The sequence below is a fragment of the Bufo bufo genome, chromosome 7 (genome assembly GCF_905171765.1).
Source record: "Bufo bufo chromosome 7, aBufBuf1.1, whole genome shotgun sequence".
In the NCBI taxonomy this organism is placed as follows: domain Eukaryota; kingdom Metazoa; phylum Chordata; class Amphibia; order Anura; family Bufonidae; genus Bufo; species Bufo bufo.
In genome coordinates, this window is record NC_053395.1 from 158,262,696 (window position 1) to 158,278,355 (window position 15,660).

At 38.1% G+C, this 15,660-nt stretch overlaps 1 protein-coding gene across 2 annotated transcripts in view; it reads right to left on the minus strand.

Moving 5' to 3' along the window:
- Positions 1-11,597: 11,597 nt before the first annotated feature.
- ERBB4 (erb-b2 receptor tyrosine kinase 4) overlaps positions 11,598-15,660 on the minus strand; it is a 1,172,496-nt gene continuing 1,168,433 nt past the window's right edge. The window contains exons 27-28 of one of the 2 annotated variants that reach the window (XM_040439645.1): positions 13,756-14,053; positions 11,598-12,340 (exon numbers count right to left, since the gene is read on the minus strand). In XM_040439645.1, the coding sequence (XP_040295579.1) occupies positions 11,895-12,340; positions 13,756-14,053 (744 nt within the window). In that variant the 3' untranslated portion in view covers positions 11,598-11,894. The remainder of the gene's footprint in view (positions 12,341-13,755; positions 14,054-15,660) is intronic. The other variant, XM_040439646.1, reaches the window with a different exon arrangement.

A 15,660-nucleotide genomic window follows, 5' to 3' on the forward strand; every position in this document is an offset into this window, starting at 1 on the left:
TTTTATATTTCTCTCCGCTCTGTAAAGTAATTGGGATATTCTGCTCATGATAGATGTGATGTTTATGTCTCCTTCTTATATGTGCACGCACAGCAGTGTGGTGGCAAACTGGCAGTGGTATGCTCAGGATAATGAAGAAAAATTAAGGTGTATTATACAATTAGTCATGTTGCACATGAAATTTTTATAGGCAGTGATATATGCACACAAAATAATTGTTGTACTTACATGACCAGGAATCTATTGTCATCCATCAGCCCTCTTCTGGAATTGGAAGACATTTAATAGAAATGCGATGCGTCTGCCAAACAATCATCAAGGTGGCAGAGAACTGTCAAGATTACTGTATGTCATAGCTTTAACACGCTGAAATTGATACAGTTGTCCAAATGTGAAGATTAGTGTGAGATACAGTGGCCTGTGGAGAACATTGCATGATCTGTGTTCAGCGCCTCCACTGGCTTTTGCCAGTGAGTACTGCAAAATCCATGACAGCTCTTGATCTACCACGTGAGCAGGATTGCCAACTGTCTGGAAATTTCACGACAGTCTTTAAAAATAAGCAAACTTTTTTAATCTGTCCGTGAAAAAAAATAGATATGTTTTGAGACTGGTGGTTCTTGACTAGATTATTTTGGTGGTAATTGCCATAATTTTACAACTCACAGTAAATGCTGGTAATGACTGAGTTCTGCTCAGCATATGGAGCTATAGACCTGTATTACTTATCATCTTTATTATTCATTATGGTTTTCCAGTTTGTTCGTAAAAGATAATGGCTGTCTATGATTTTGGGATATGTTGTCCAAAAAAAAAGAAACATTTTGGTTGGCAACCCTGCATGTGACATTCTGCTAATGGGACATTTGTCCTGCTCAAGACAGCATGGCCACTGCTTGACTCCTACCACTGGATCCCATTAGGAAGGCCCCCAGTATTTGTATTAGAGGCTTCCACTGCTTACCCAAAATCCAAAGAGATCGTAATGTTATATACCTATCCTGGACTATTGTTTCTTATAACTCTGCATTGTGCCGTTCCTTTGCTATTCTTCCTAGAATTGTATAAATAAATTTACATCTGGGTGGAACAATTTTCCTAATCATAAAGGTGTGTCCTACATGGTCTGGTACCATCAGTAATGACTGGCCAGTGTCAGGCTACATAGAGATACATCCCTTTGACAAGTAGAATGATAACACTAGCACCCATTTGTCAATTTCCTCTTAATTTCTAAGAGGAATAACAAATGAGAGTCACAAAGTAGTATCTGGCATAGCTAAATCACTATATTGAGATCTGATGGTTTTTTATCATAATTGACAGCCTTCTACTGGAAAAATACAGCTGCATGCAGTCATGTTTCTCCTAGAGAAAGCCGGTATTTATGCTAGAAACCTGATGGATCCCATTATGGTGGATGGGGATCCAGCAGTCTACGGTTATGCCAGATATGATAACTCAGGTAATCTGTTCCTCTGATGGAACAGACTGCCAGATTTACCAAAGATAATGTGAACAAAGCCCTACCAGACATGTCATAAGAGGTGGCAGTTCCTCGTTAAGGAGTCATACAGCTGGCCCATGACTCCCCATTCACGATTGAAGATCCCTTAGGTCTTTTTTCATTCATGTGTGCTAATATGCTAGTGTCAGATGTGTTTTTGATCTATTGGCCTATTTATTTGAAATTCATTAATACTATGATACTGTATTGTGGACAGAGGCATGCCAATATTACTTTATGGCACTGGTGGATAACTACTGTATACTGTTTATCCATTTCACAGACATTGGGGACATGGAATACAAAATCATTCATGCAATACTAAGTCGATCTATTTCAAGCTCGTTTGCTCGAATGAGTATTACACATTGCAATCTTTGCCAGAAATGTCTCCTTTGCATGCCTTCTCACACACAGCATCATGAGCGAAGATGAAGAGATTAAACTGTGGGTATTTGTAGGAAATGGGGAAGGCTGACACTACAGTACGGCACTATTATAGTTTGCAGTAAGATCAGTAGCATGGTTGACACTACTATAGGGACACTATAAGTGGTCTGGACATGCTGTTTAGCCAATACCAATATAAGCAAATACCAATGCATTTGTAGTATTAAAGGGTTTTCCAAGTGTTTTATATCGATGACTTGTTCTTAGAATAGATCATCAGTAGGTAAGCTGCTTGAAGAGGTTAAGGCACTCTGGTGCTCTTCCTAGGCAAGTAAAGTCACATCCTTTGGTCATCTGACTCAGTGGAGCTCAGTCCCATTCAAGCAGCTATCTACTGGATGGCCCTGTTCTTGGTAAGTTGCAAGGAGACAGCAGCCCTCACCGGTCTCTTCAAGCATCTGATCGGCAGGATTTCCGGGAGTTGGACCATCACTGATCAGGTACTGATGAACTATCCTGAGGATATTTCAGCAGTATAAAGCACTCAGAAAACCCCTTTAAGGGAGGTTTCTCACCAGTGCTAGGAATTCTGTTATAATATACATAAGGAATATATAACGGAATTTTAGGACGGAATGCAAAATGTACCCTTTAAGAGGTATTTCTGTCGACAGGACTTTTTTCCCCCGTCATGTATAACGGAACAAAACAAAACTGTTATTTGTGCCCATAGACATGTATTAGGACGGATCAAAACGGAATGCCTCTTAAAGGGTTCAGTTTCGCATTGCATCCTAAAATTCTGTTTTTTTCCGTTATAACTCTGTTATAACAGAACACTATAATAGATATCCTAACGCTGGTGAGAACCCGCCTTAAATAGTTTGCAGCACTATTTATGCTGTTTATGGTGCAACAGTTTGTGTACTAGTTTGTAGCTAGAAGATCCACATGTAATCTAATATATAGCATGCAAAAATGTAAGCCTTTTAATATTTTATTGGAAATTTTTAGCTTCTGCATTATGACTCAAAACTATGTAGGGGCAGAAAGAAAAGAACAAAAAAACATTCATTTCCACTAGCTGAAACTACACAGTATTAAAATAACACAGTCACACACCAGAAAAATTTGACCATATTTTATTGAATTTCATTTATATTAAATTAAAAATATATTTCTGACAGATTCATTTAACAAAAAATGCAGAACAGGTTTCAAATTGTTTAGCCGGGATGGTATGGTTGGCATGACAATGAAACAAAATGATGCTGGCAGGACTACTAGAAAGACTATAGCCTAATGTATGAGAATAGGGTAAAGCACAAATGCAGAATTTTCAGGGACCCGATCTGCTCACAGCATCTCTGCTCTTTCACAGATGGTTGAGAATCTGTTTGAAGTTACAGGGGTCACAGCCCGCTCAGCTAGAGCTTAAACATTATGCTATTAAGTAGCTGCAGTTCATCCCGTAATTGTATCCCATTATTTCACACAAATCCATGACCTAATGTCTTAACCTAAACTGCTTCTTATGCAATTTTTTTGTCTGTTGATAGTCTGTAACAATGTACTTGAGGCATTCACAAGGTTAATCTTCTACAGACCCTTGAGAACAGCCATTTCATAAAAGTGAGACTTCTCAGATCATAACCACCACCAAGCAATATGTGGATATAGCAGAGTTGACTTTCTCATTTTACGCTCTGGGGTTGTGCATATAGTATTTGTGCAACGTGATAGCTTTTCAGTCCTATCTCAAATCACGTATGGAATGAACTGTGCCAACTAACAAACTCTGCTCTACCTCTATTTACCTCAATTCTCACATCCGTAGTTCCCTTCTAGTAAAGAACACTGCTCTGACTATTGCAAGGAACAAATCTTGGAAATGATGGAGTGTGCTAGAAGAAAAGTAAAAGGAGAATACCAAATTTTAATGTTTTTTTTTTATATATATATATCATGAACAGGGAACCTTTATGCTGGTAGGTATAACCACTTTGAAGGAAGTTGAGTCATACTACGCAAATACTTCTTAATAATAAATGTTAAACCCCAAAATGGCCATCCCTTTGAATACATTTTAGGGTAATGAAATGAATACTAATATATATATATATATAGATAATGGCGGCACTGAGCAAACGGTATATATATTTTTTTGCGCGTGCTCTTTTGGTCAGAAAATTTAACTGGTCCTGTAACTTCAAACAGATTAATCACTATCATAATATAGTCAATGACTTAATGTGCTACCCTTACCCCTTGTGCTGTAGTACATCATACCAACAATGCATTGCTCAGGTAAGTTGACCTTGAATGTCCATTGATGAACCTAAAATGCAAAAATTTCTGCAATATTTCCTCATTTCGCCGCTGGCACCCCAATTCTGCTGGAAACTTTGTTATCATGCTTTTTAATAATTGGTACATTATGGCCTTATAGTTATAATACAATCCGCAATGTATGCAAATTAATGATAACCTCTTGGATGGTGGCATTCCTGGTAATAATCACACAGTTCAGGCTAAGTCTTGTCTACTGTGGCTTGATTGACATCCCATAGTGCATCCTACATCATTATAAGCCTTGCTGACTTTGTTGAGTTTGAGTTCATGGGCGTGCACAGTGCCATCTAGCAGGGGCACTAAGGGGCATCAGTATTGTAAGGTGGCACTAAGGGGACATTCTCATGATGGGACACTAAGAGGTTTGGGAGGGATTAGAGATGTGGCTTATTGTTAGGGAAAAAAAACTTGCCGCAGTGTGCTATACAACACCGATGTTATCTCCCTCTCGTTTTTTTTGTTTGTTTTTTTTGCGGCTTGGACCTTCACCTGATGGCAGACGCAGATAAATGGACCTTTACTAATAGTACTCTAGTACCCCTGCTCTATGGAATATCAATCAATCCACAAAGGGCATGGGAATGGCACTGCCCAGATGATTTGGAGGTGGTTAGCATACAGTGCAGAAATGACTATAGTCCTGTTTTACACACAATTCAATAACACAGTTTATCAAAAAGCAAGATGCTAGAGAAGTTAAAGAGCAGAATAACATGGTGGTGGTTTAGGGAAAGAAAACCTAGTGACCGATTCCCTTCAAAAGAAAAATCCAGTTAGAAGATCACATTAGTGAACTGTGAAATCTTGGCCTACTAATGATTTCTAGAATGAACCATGACACAATATTCTAAACAAGGGGTGCCCAACCTGCGGACCTCCAGTTGTTGCAAAACGACAACTCCCAGCATGCCTGGACAGCCTACAGCTATTGGGGCATGCTGGGTGTTGTAGTTTTGCAACAGCTATAGGGGTGCAGGTTGAGCTTCCCTGTTCTAAACAAAGAGCATTGAATTCAGCGGATGTGTGCTTAGAGGATTGTGTCAGAAGATCATTTTGACTTGGTTGTGCCTTTAAGCCAAACTGTGTATTGTTAACCTTCATTTGGAAAATTTCTTCTTTAGGAAAGACTACTAGTTGATCTAGTTGAAAAAATAATTCATGTAAATTTACATTGTATGCTGGTATGATTAGATTTCATTACAAAATGTTTGAAGATTTGTACAGTGATTTCTATTTATCACAAATGCTAATTTAGCTACGCAATTGTGGCCAATTCTTTATGGATGGTGAACATCAGATCAATGCATTGTGGAGTTGATAGGTAAAGGAGCACTGAGGTAAAAGAGCCAGAGCAGAAATCCCCCCAAAATGGTTCTTAGTTCACCTGATTTAAGGGTCTCTAGACAGGACACCCACCATAGCCCATGACAAATCTGTAGTGATTTTTTTAGCAGGCATCATTGGTACTTGGTGGTCAAATTGTTTGATCAAGAAATTAGTAGATTTCATACATTTAATTCCCAAGGACCCCCATCGCATATAAATAAAAAAAAAGTAGATAATCAGTGCGCAGCACTTGCGGCTGCCTTAAACAGCATTCATACAATATATTAGCAATGGATCAAATCACAAGTACAACATTAATCAAAAGTCTCTCACATAAAACTACAACATAAAGAATGAAAATTGAAGAAATAATACTATATTAAAAAGTTAAACAGAACCTTCATGTCTCTTCTTCTGTCAAGAGGATACTTTGACTAAATGCATAGCCCCTTGGCAGGGAACAGTCTTATATTGTAGAAATATACAAACCAAAGGGGATTTATGAGCAAAAGAACATAATCAAAGCAAGTGCAGGGATTAAGAAAGCCACGGCAACAAAATTACAAGTAATGTCAAAAAATGATACCAAGTTTGAGCAAAAAAAAAAGAAAAGTGAATATACAAGAATTTAAACCACCATCTGTACATAGCTATATACAGGTCAACTCAAAAGAGAGCAGCTACGTTCCAAAGGAAGATGTCTTGTGAATGAAGAAAGTGCCCACCCTTATGTACAAATTCAACTGGCTGTATCTCTGACAAGCTATAAAAATACTATTCACATTTTCTTAGTAACGTACAATTGTATATATTTTTTTGTATTAAGTTTTAAGGCAGCTGAATATGAGAGCAAAAGGTAATATTTATCCATTGAAAAGATGGTACAATGGTCCAATTGTAATAAACTCCTGTCCACTACTTAACTAAGGCCTATTAGGCTCCGTGTTAGGGAGCCATAGATGCTCTTACAAATTTACGAGAAAACCTCTGTATACCTCCATATGAAATTAGAGGCATGTGAAGGCAGAGTATAGGTTCATAAATTTCTATGTATTACAGAATTCTGGCCATGGGTATGAGCCATAAAATAGTTGATGACCACATTTTACAACCTTACCTACTATGCCTCTGCTATGGCTCTTGGAGGTGGTAGGGTTGGCACCAAACCAACTTTCCATCAAGCATGGCTCTTCTACCCTTAGCAAGCTTTTCTCTGAGATCTAAAGGACAGCGGCACAACCCATTCAGCTCTGCTCATTTTGTTACATACTGACTATGCTGCAGTTTGTGGTTCTTTAACAGACCAGTGCCAAGTTTTATCTTTCTCAGATATTGATTAATACCGAAAATGCATGTACAATAAGGGTTTGTCCTTATGTTGGGTTTAGTTGCAGATTTCAGCTTGGATTCTGCACTCTATTTGTGTAGGGTGCATCTTCCTCTGCACAAATAAGTACAGTTGCATGCTGCTTATTTCAAGCAGAAAAGCAGAGGATTAGCCCTATTGAATAACATTGCAGCACATTCACTGCGTATCCACTGCAGAAATCCAAGCTTAAGCCTGGGATTTATGTTGCAGATCTACATGTGGGATGTGCATTATGTGTGTGAACATACAACTAACTCCATTTTCGTCATGTATAACCATGTGTCCTGCCGTTGTTCACGAGACGTATAAACATTTATCTTACTGGTATTGGAAATCTACCCTGGATGGATTATATATACGGTAAGGAATATTATTATTATTTTTTACTGTTAATCGATAGTTACACGCTGTTAGTGCACTGTGGAAAAAATATGCTTTAAAGCTGATGCTTTCGGGCACATGGCTGGAGGCGTCTTAAAGAGACCAAGCAGAAAAAGATTAAAGTATACAGTGCCTTAAGTAAATGGCAATGGCTATAAAACCAAGATATTAAATTAATAAATCTTATTAAAGATTTCTTAAAGAAAAAATGGTGAGGAAATTGGAACAAGGGAAAATATAAAACAATGAAGCGTTTAAATTAAGATGATTAAAATCCAAAATCTCATTATGCGCCTCTTAAAACAGCAATGAAAAGAAGAAGTGATGTGTCTGAGTTTATGTATTAATTCCATACAGAAGAGAGAGTTCTGGAAATTTGGACACCAGCAGCTTCTCCTCTGCAGTATATTGGCATTAACGTTATCTCTGGGTATACTTACAGAAAATCAATCATTTTCTGAAGGCGCAGCTGTATGTACTTAATTTATGTACTCTATGAATAGTTATGATAATTAATCGGACCTAAGAGAGATATAAGCATTGCAAAAAAAAAAAATCGTTCCACATGCTAAAAGATCTATGCAATGTTCACCAGTGTTCCTAAGAACTAGCTTGGCAGAAATTTAGCAATTACTTGTTCATATTGTGCTAGGTTCTAAAATATATAAATATAACAAGATTTTGGCAATATGGGGCATGGCAAGAACATCAATGACTTGAAGATGCAGACTGGCATATCAAACTATAGGGGTACCCTATTTTAAGGAAGGAAGAGTAATGCATTCTGTCCTTAGCCTTGTTTGTAGCCATGACAGGGGATTTGTGTCTTGGCAATGAATTATAAAGGGACCATGCAAAACTACTGATGACACTAAGTAGGGTTCAGCCAGAACAGCACAATCATACATTTTATGGAGATTTTTTTTTAAAAATCAGGAGTAGTGTAAATATGAACTTTTATTCTGCTTGGTGCCCCACCTGCAAATGACCTAGAGGTGGTGCTTTTACTGTGAAGTGCTCTTTGCACTGACATCCTTACAGTTGTTCCGCTCTGCTGTGAATCACAGCTGGAATGGTCTCCTGGTTGGATACTAGAGCTGTCACTCAGAGCAGAAGGGAGGGCTGTTGGGCAGCTCAATGTAGAGAGCGTTCACAGTGAAGCTGCCTCCAGGGCATTTGTAGGAGCAGTGTCTGGCAAAATAAAAGTTCATATTCACAATACTCCTGATATTAAAAAAAAAAGCTCTGCAAAAGGTATGTTTGTCCTTTTCTGCCCAGCCCCTAACTAGTGCTGTCACCAATTTTGCATGATAAAACTGCTGACAGACCCCCTTAAGGATAAATCATTTGCTTTCATATTTAGCTGCCATTACAATAGAGTTGCTCTGTTAATCCTCCACACAGAAGATTTTGCAATCATTTTGCATGGCAGAATCTTCTCTCAGTTGTGGGATAAAATAATCGACCCATTTTACAGCAGAAGTACTTAATGCTACATAATGTCATTACACGTTGAGGGCAGAAGGTAACTGCACTGCATAAAGACCTTCTGTGGTTAAGTTGCACACTGCACTTAACCACCCATACATTGTCCTCAAAGTTGGATATAGTGCACATACTTCTATGAAAGTCCACACCTTAAGAAAGTTACTTGATGGCCAAGATGAACACAGAGATTCAGTTCAACCTCTTAAAAACCTCACCAATTCCCCAAGTAATCTAGTAGTTGTGAATAAGACCTTTCTCATCAAAATGATAGTAAGTAGTTGGCAGTGTTAATGAAGAATTGTATGGCCAAAATATGGCAAAGGTGGAAACCATGATTTGGCACTAGATCATCTTGTATTTTTGCCAAAACTCTGAGATAGTCCAGATTCTCATACAAAGTGTCCTGAATGGTTTGACCATGGACTGTGCAATGCCATTATATGCTGCTATGTTCAACATATGAGTCCACCAAGCAACAATGCTGTAGAGACAAACTTGTTTCTAGCTGAGAAGCTAAATATCAAGGCCATTATCATTTTCCTTTGGGTGTTCTCCCACCGTAGTATGGTCATTGCTTTTAATTTATTTAAAATCCAGTGCTTATGTAACAAAATGTCAACAATGCATGAGATCCGTACTTCTCTCTTCTAAGCGTCATTGGTATTTGAAAAGTATCAATTACACACTATAGATGAGTTGTCCATAATATCTCATTATTCTTCATCTGTAGCATTTGGCAATTTCAATACAAACACTCCTCAGAGTTGCTATTCACATAGATCAGCTTATACACATTTGTAATTTCATAACTTCATCTATAATACTGTGGTGCTTTTAACTATTCCATGGACATGTGCTCGCTTTTCAGAACAAGTACCTACAGTAGATCTTACTGTGCATTCAGCAAACATTAAGAAGAAGAAAAGGAAGACAAATATCTAAAAAGCAATAATATATCTTTGCTTCTGAGCAAATATCCTTTCCAAATGAAAGGCTACATACAATATAGTGTGAGAAGAAATGAAAACATATAAATCCATCATAGAAGATTTGTTCTTGTTTGCAAGGTTTCCATAGCTCTTGTAAGGAATGAGATCAACCTGGAAGCAGCACGGCACCTAAGATCAGTCTACTAAACATCACAGGTCACTAAACCCCACAAATTAATTATTTGACAAGAAACCATGGTGTTGAAACAAGATTTGAAGACGAGCACTGACATATAACATTTATTGTAGATGTTCATCTCCTAAATCTGAAAACTCTAGCTGCGGGAAGACCATAAAGTGCTTTTATGTCTGTACCTTCCATCCTTGAACAGGAAATAGCATGACATTAGTAGTCAGCCCCACCCCTATAATGACCCCCTGCCAAAAAAAGGCTACGACTTTACTTTAGGTGCAATAGCATGTCTGCTATTTGAGAACTCTTAAATCCGAAACCTATTATTCATGACTCTAACCCTTTTATCATGTTCACTAGTATTCTGTCTAACCCGTTACAATATATATTATTCTATAGCTTATATTCATATGAATATCTAGTTAATTTCTTACAAACAATTACAAACAATATGTATAATATGAATTGGCTTTGACATTTTCAGAGTTTTTTGTGTACATCATTTGATTCTGCTGGTTGCCTCCATATTGCTTCATTCGAAATCCAAAAATAAAATGTGTAACAAAAAAACAAAATAAAACACACAACAGTCTTTAAAGGACAAAGAACATCTTAAGTGCAAACATGACTTTCTAGACTAAAGTCTGCTATTCCCTGCGGCATAAAATTTTCCTTACAGTCCATCTCTTAAGCTCCCCTCCAGCTAAGACACCACAGTCATCATTGTTGACCTCTCTTGCTTAATAGGTGGTTGACCAGACTACTTTAACTCAGTTACTTCAAGTCCTGAAATAAAACATATGGCTCCAAAATCTGGTAACATCACCTTTAGGCAAGTCACCAGATGGAAAAGTATGGAATATGCTCCCACATTTGTCTCAGTAATCCTTAAGCAAGCCTTCACTGGTCCTGGGTTTTTAAATGAATAGGTTTGTGTAGATTTGGATGCAAAATGCAAAGCAGGTACGAAGTTCTGGATTCATGGTAGTAATGCTATGATTTAGAGGGTTGAAAGAATATTATAAAAAATCCATGGTTATTATATATTTTTAACCAAAAGTGGCATGTCTCATAAGACGGTCATCAGTTGGACTTGATCACCCAACACATGTATTTTTGGCATTCATAGGACCATGACAGAGGACTTATACTGATACAGCTGATGATGTCTTGGGTTTATACTGTTGTGAAACTGAAAATCATACCAGTTAAGTCCCATTTTATCTTTCCAGTTGAATTCATAATTGGCAAATACGTCACCTTGTATGCTATAAAGCAACAGATCGTAATACGATCACCTTTTTACAATGTGACTAAAATTTGCTGCACTAATATATCATAGCTCAAACTATACTTTGCATATCAATTATTCTCATATAAAAAAAAAATACAAACCCTGTGATATGAAAACCTAACAAAAATAATAATAATAATAATAATATTCAAAGTTAGCAAAGAGAACCATGCCTCCTCAGCCCACAGTCAATGAGGTGCTCTGCAGAGGAAGACGCAATCAATTTCTCTAGTTTAACTGACTGGTAATTCACAGTATCAATGTAGTTACTGTAAAATATAGATTTTTTTCTTTTCAATTTGGTTCTTCTTGAAATACTGCTTTGAGTTAAAATATATATTACAATGTCTGCAAAATGGAAACATGAAATATGAGGTGATCAGTTGCTACAGCATCATAAGTTGTTCCATGGTTTCTACCAGTGTCTGGAAAGCTGATGAGAAATTGCCAATAATGAATGAGCTGCCGGTCAGGAACGGACATCATCAAGTGCTCTCTTTAATAAATAATAATAAACTAACCTATTTCATTCTTTTACCTTCTGATGGGAGAGATCTTACATGAGAGAGCACACCTGAGGAAGTAAGGTGGCTATTAAAGTAGGAGGGCTCAAGGACTCTATGGGATTTCATGGGTTTCTCCCAATATCAATAATACTGAAAGTTCTACACAACAGTGTTCCGGTGCCTGTAAGGTGGAGGGGGGAGGACAGTGCCTGGCTTCAGAGTGAACTCTGTCAGGTATTCTGGATTTTCTGCAACCACAGGCCTGATCCGTCCATTTTGCTTATAAAAATATTTTGTGCTGTACTCATGTAGATAATCTGGGTGTTGAATGGTGCTCCTGGGAGGCAAGCTATGGTTCCAGTACTCTGGGTTGTCAAATGCCTTTTTGGCTTTTTCTGGCACAGTTAGTCCATTGCTTTTCATGAATTCAACATTTTCCATAGGCTTGGCATAAGAATTAAAGTAAAGGTGCTCATTGACATATTCATCCTCTGATTTTGGTTGCCCATTGGGTCCATTGTGGTATTCAGGGTTATCAAGAGCTTGGAGATCACCATTTTTTCTTCTCGAGACAAAAGGATTCTCTTCCACAGGGTTTAAGTAGTCTAGAAAAGAAAAGTTGTTTTTGGACATTTTAAATGGCATGACTGATAATTAATTAAAGTAAGTATCTTATTTTAGTATATGCTAATGACTGACAGTAGACTAGAGTATGTGAACTTTCTGCCAGGAGAAATAGCTTCCATAGCAGCTGTAATGCTATAGATGCCAAGGCCATGTCTGAGAAACTTCAGTGGGTGAGGATTACAATAGTTATTTTTCTTCTACTACAGGCCCCTATCTGGTTAGATAAAAACCATGAATGGCTTTTAACAGCAGAGCATCATCTGTACCTTTTTGTTTGCTGCATTAAGGTTTTAGATGTACCAATAAAGTAGGTGATAGGGCAGACTCATTGCATAGTATACGAATATTATTCTGAGAAAAGATTTTTTCAGAAAATTGTTCCTTACTAGGTTCCTAAGACTAGTTGCACATTAGTGTTAAAATCTTCTGGCAGGCTGTTCCGGCACATGAACAGCCTGCCGGAGTTCACTGTATCCGGCATAGCTAGATATTGCCTTTCCCTGCCAGAGCCCATTGACTATCATGGGACCTGGCAGGGATCTGCCCTGTTTCTGGCATTAGTGGCAGGATTTGGATGGACAAAAAATGCTTGCAGAAAATCCAAACACTAATTCCTGAAACAGGCTGGATCCCCGCCGGGTACTATTATAGTCAATGGGCCTGGTGGTGCTCTGGCCCATTATGGATACAATGAACTCTGGAAGGCTGTTTCTCTGCCTGGAAAAGCCTGACATACGATTTTAAGGCTAGAACTAGTGCCACATGGTCAGCTCTCTTCAAGCAGTTTTGGAAATCATAACCAGGAGTGAATTGAAAATAGAGGAGATGTTATATTTGTCATGTTTCAGTCCTTTCATGATCCACTTCTGATTTTGGCTTCCAAAACTGGATGCAGAAACCTGAACATGTGGCCATACGCTAAATCTTTAAACAAGGACTACATTTTATGCTGATCTAAACTTACATAAGCCCCTTTAAGTAATATACTGTGAAGGTGACCACATTAGATTTTTGCTGGATCGGTTGACATTCCAATGTGTATAAAGGTGTCCTGACTCTCCCTGACTCTTTCCCAACAGCATGTTGCAATGAAGAAAGGTTGCCATAGTGAATTATGCATGCCAGATCATTTTATTCTGACTAGAGATAAGATACTGTCATAGGTGTAAGACTACTGCTAGACTACTCCCCATTGAAAATGGAAGAAGGGGGATCAGGAGGAATAGCTTTTTTTTGAACAAGCAGTAGCTATCCATTAGGTATCTGAAGTTCATGGCCAGCCTACTAATGATTAAGTACTAACATATTTGCAGATGTGGATGCCAACAGGTATACTGTATGCAATATTAAACATAAAAGGATAATGATTAAAACAATAATGCTGTTGACCAACCTGTCTTCGGTTTTTCTTTCAAGGGTGTCATGTAACCATCTTCTCCTACAACGCCCCTTGAGGTACGTTCCCGTACAAATGCAGTGGGGTCAGCACTGTATCTTTGTAGACTACTGTCCTCTGGAGCTCGTTCTGTATTCTGTTTGCGGAGAGTTCCATTGCAGCATGTATCTTCAAACACTTCAGAAGTTGCACCTTGGACTGTAGGAACTTCTGGTATGGGACAAGCAGGAGGCCTGTATGGCAGGGTCACTGATTCTTGTGTTGTGTAGCCTCCATCTCGATACACAAACTGATTCTGTCAAAGGTAAAAAAGGAGGAAAACTGTTTTTACCTGACTTTCCATGAAACATGAGACTGTGCTGATTTATCAGATGCATAAAATGTAAGTCTATTACACAGTCAGATTGGGTTCCTTGGAGCCACCAAAGAAATTGATTGTGTCCTCATGCAGAATACAATATGTACACATCAGCTTTTGATTGCATTGTACACTTTGTTGCTATAAGTGATCTAAAGCAGGGTTCCCCAACTCCAGGCCTCGGGGCCCACTTGCCGGTCAGGATTTAGGAGTATCCCACAGAATGTATACCTGTGGTAAATCCTGATGGATGGACACTAATTATATCAGCTGCCCAATACTAAGGAAACCCTGAAAACATGACCGGCAGGTGGGCCCTGAGGACTGGAGTTGAGGACCATTGATCTAAAGCATAAGAGATAGACCCTAGTGGCACGTGGTTGGTTCCAGCCCCCAATGAAAGAGCTTGAGTTGTCTTCTCCAGACCCTTGGGATTCTATCTCGTGTGAGAACCTATGGTGGGTCACCAGATAATCCTCTGGTTCTTTGTTAGGTGAGTTCTATCCTGGTGGGCTATATTGAGGTCACTTGGAATACTGTACACACTAACTGAAATTGGATCTATTCAGGATCTATTTTTCAAAGGAAATAGACTATTTGCAGTATCGTAGGTGGGCTTTTATTGCCAAAATGCAGGTTTCATGAGTTACTGTAGTCAGACTTGGCAGTAAAATAAAACACTTAAGAAAGCTACATTGTCTAAAAATGTCACTAAACAGACTTTGGAACTTTTTGTTTGCATGGCTGTAAATTTCAGTGTTCTACAATGGTACTGGGACTCATCCACAGTTCACAGACCTAAAAGCAAATTGGTACTCTTAAATTATCCATATTTCTCTACCAAGATTAGTAAAAACAAAGAAGAAATAAATTACCGACAATGCATTATACAGCATTGAATGGATTTGCATTTATGTGGAGGAGTTTCCCTTTAACCTTAGTCTGTAAGTGAATAGTTCCCAATCAAAGATCTTGTGGTATATACTATGAGGGAGATTTATCAAAACTGGTGTAAAACTGGCTTAGTTGCCCATAGCAACCAATCAGATTTCTCCTTTTATTTTCCAAAGAAACTGTGAAAAATGAAAGGTGGGATCTGGTTGCAACTAAGCCAGTTTTCCTTTACACCAGTCTTGATACATTTCCTTCTATGTCTTGTTGGTTTGACTGACTTTGATTACATTGATTGGCATTCTTTCTTGTAATCTTAGAATAGTTTTTGTATTCTTTGAATGGTATTGTAAGGAAACTGTGAAAACTGGATGCAGACACTGGGAAGGGAGCATTTATCATTTTCGTAATTTTTAAGACTGTCTTTCATTTTTGTTTGTGCATCAAACTTATGATTTGACGCACAGGAATGGTAATTTTTGCAGAGTTAAAAAGATGCATCAGGCATATGAAATTACGCCATGTGGGAGTCTGTTGTGGCGTTGCAACATCTTTGCACTAGACATATTAGACATTAAAATGTTCTTTAGAGCAAACATGATCTGAATTCCACATGATCTGAATTCCAAGTGGTGCAGGAGACCAAATGTCAT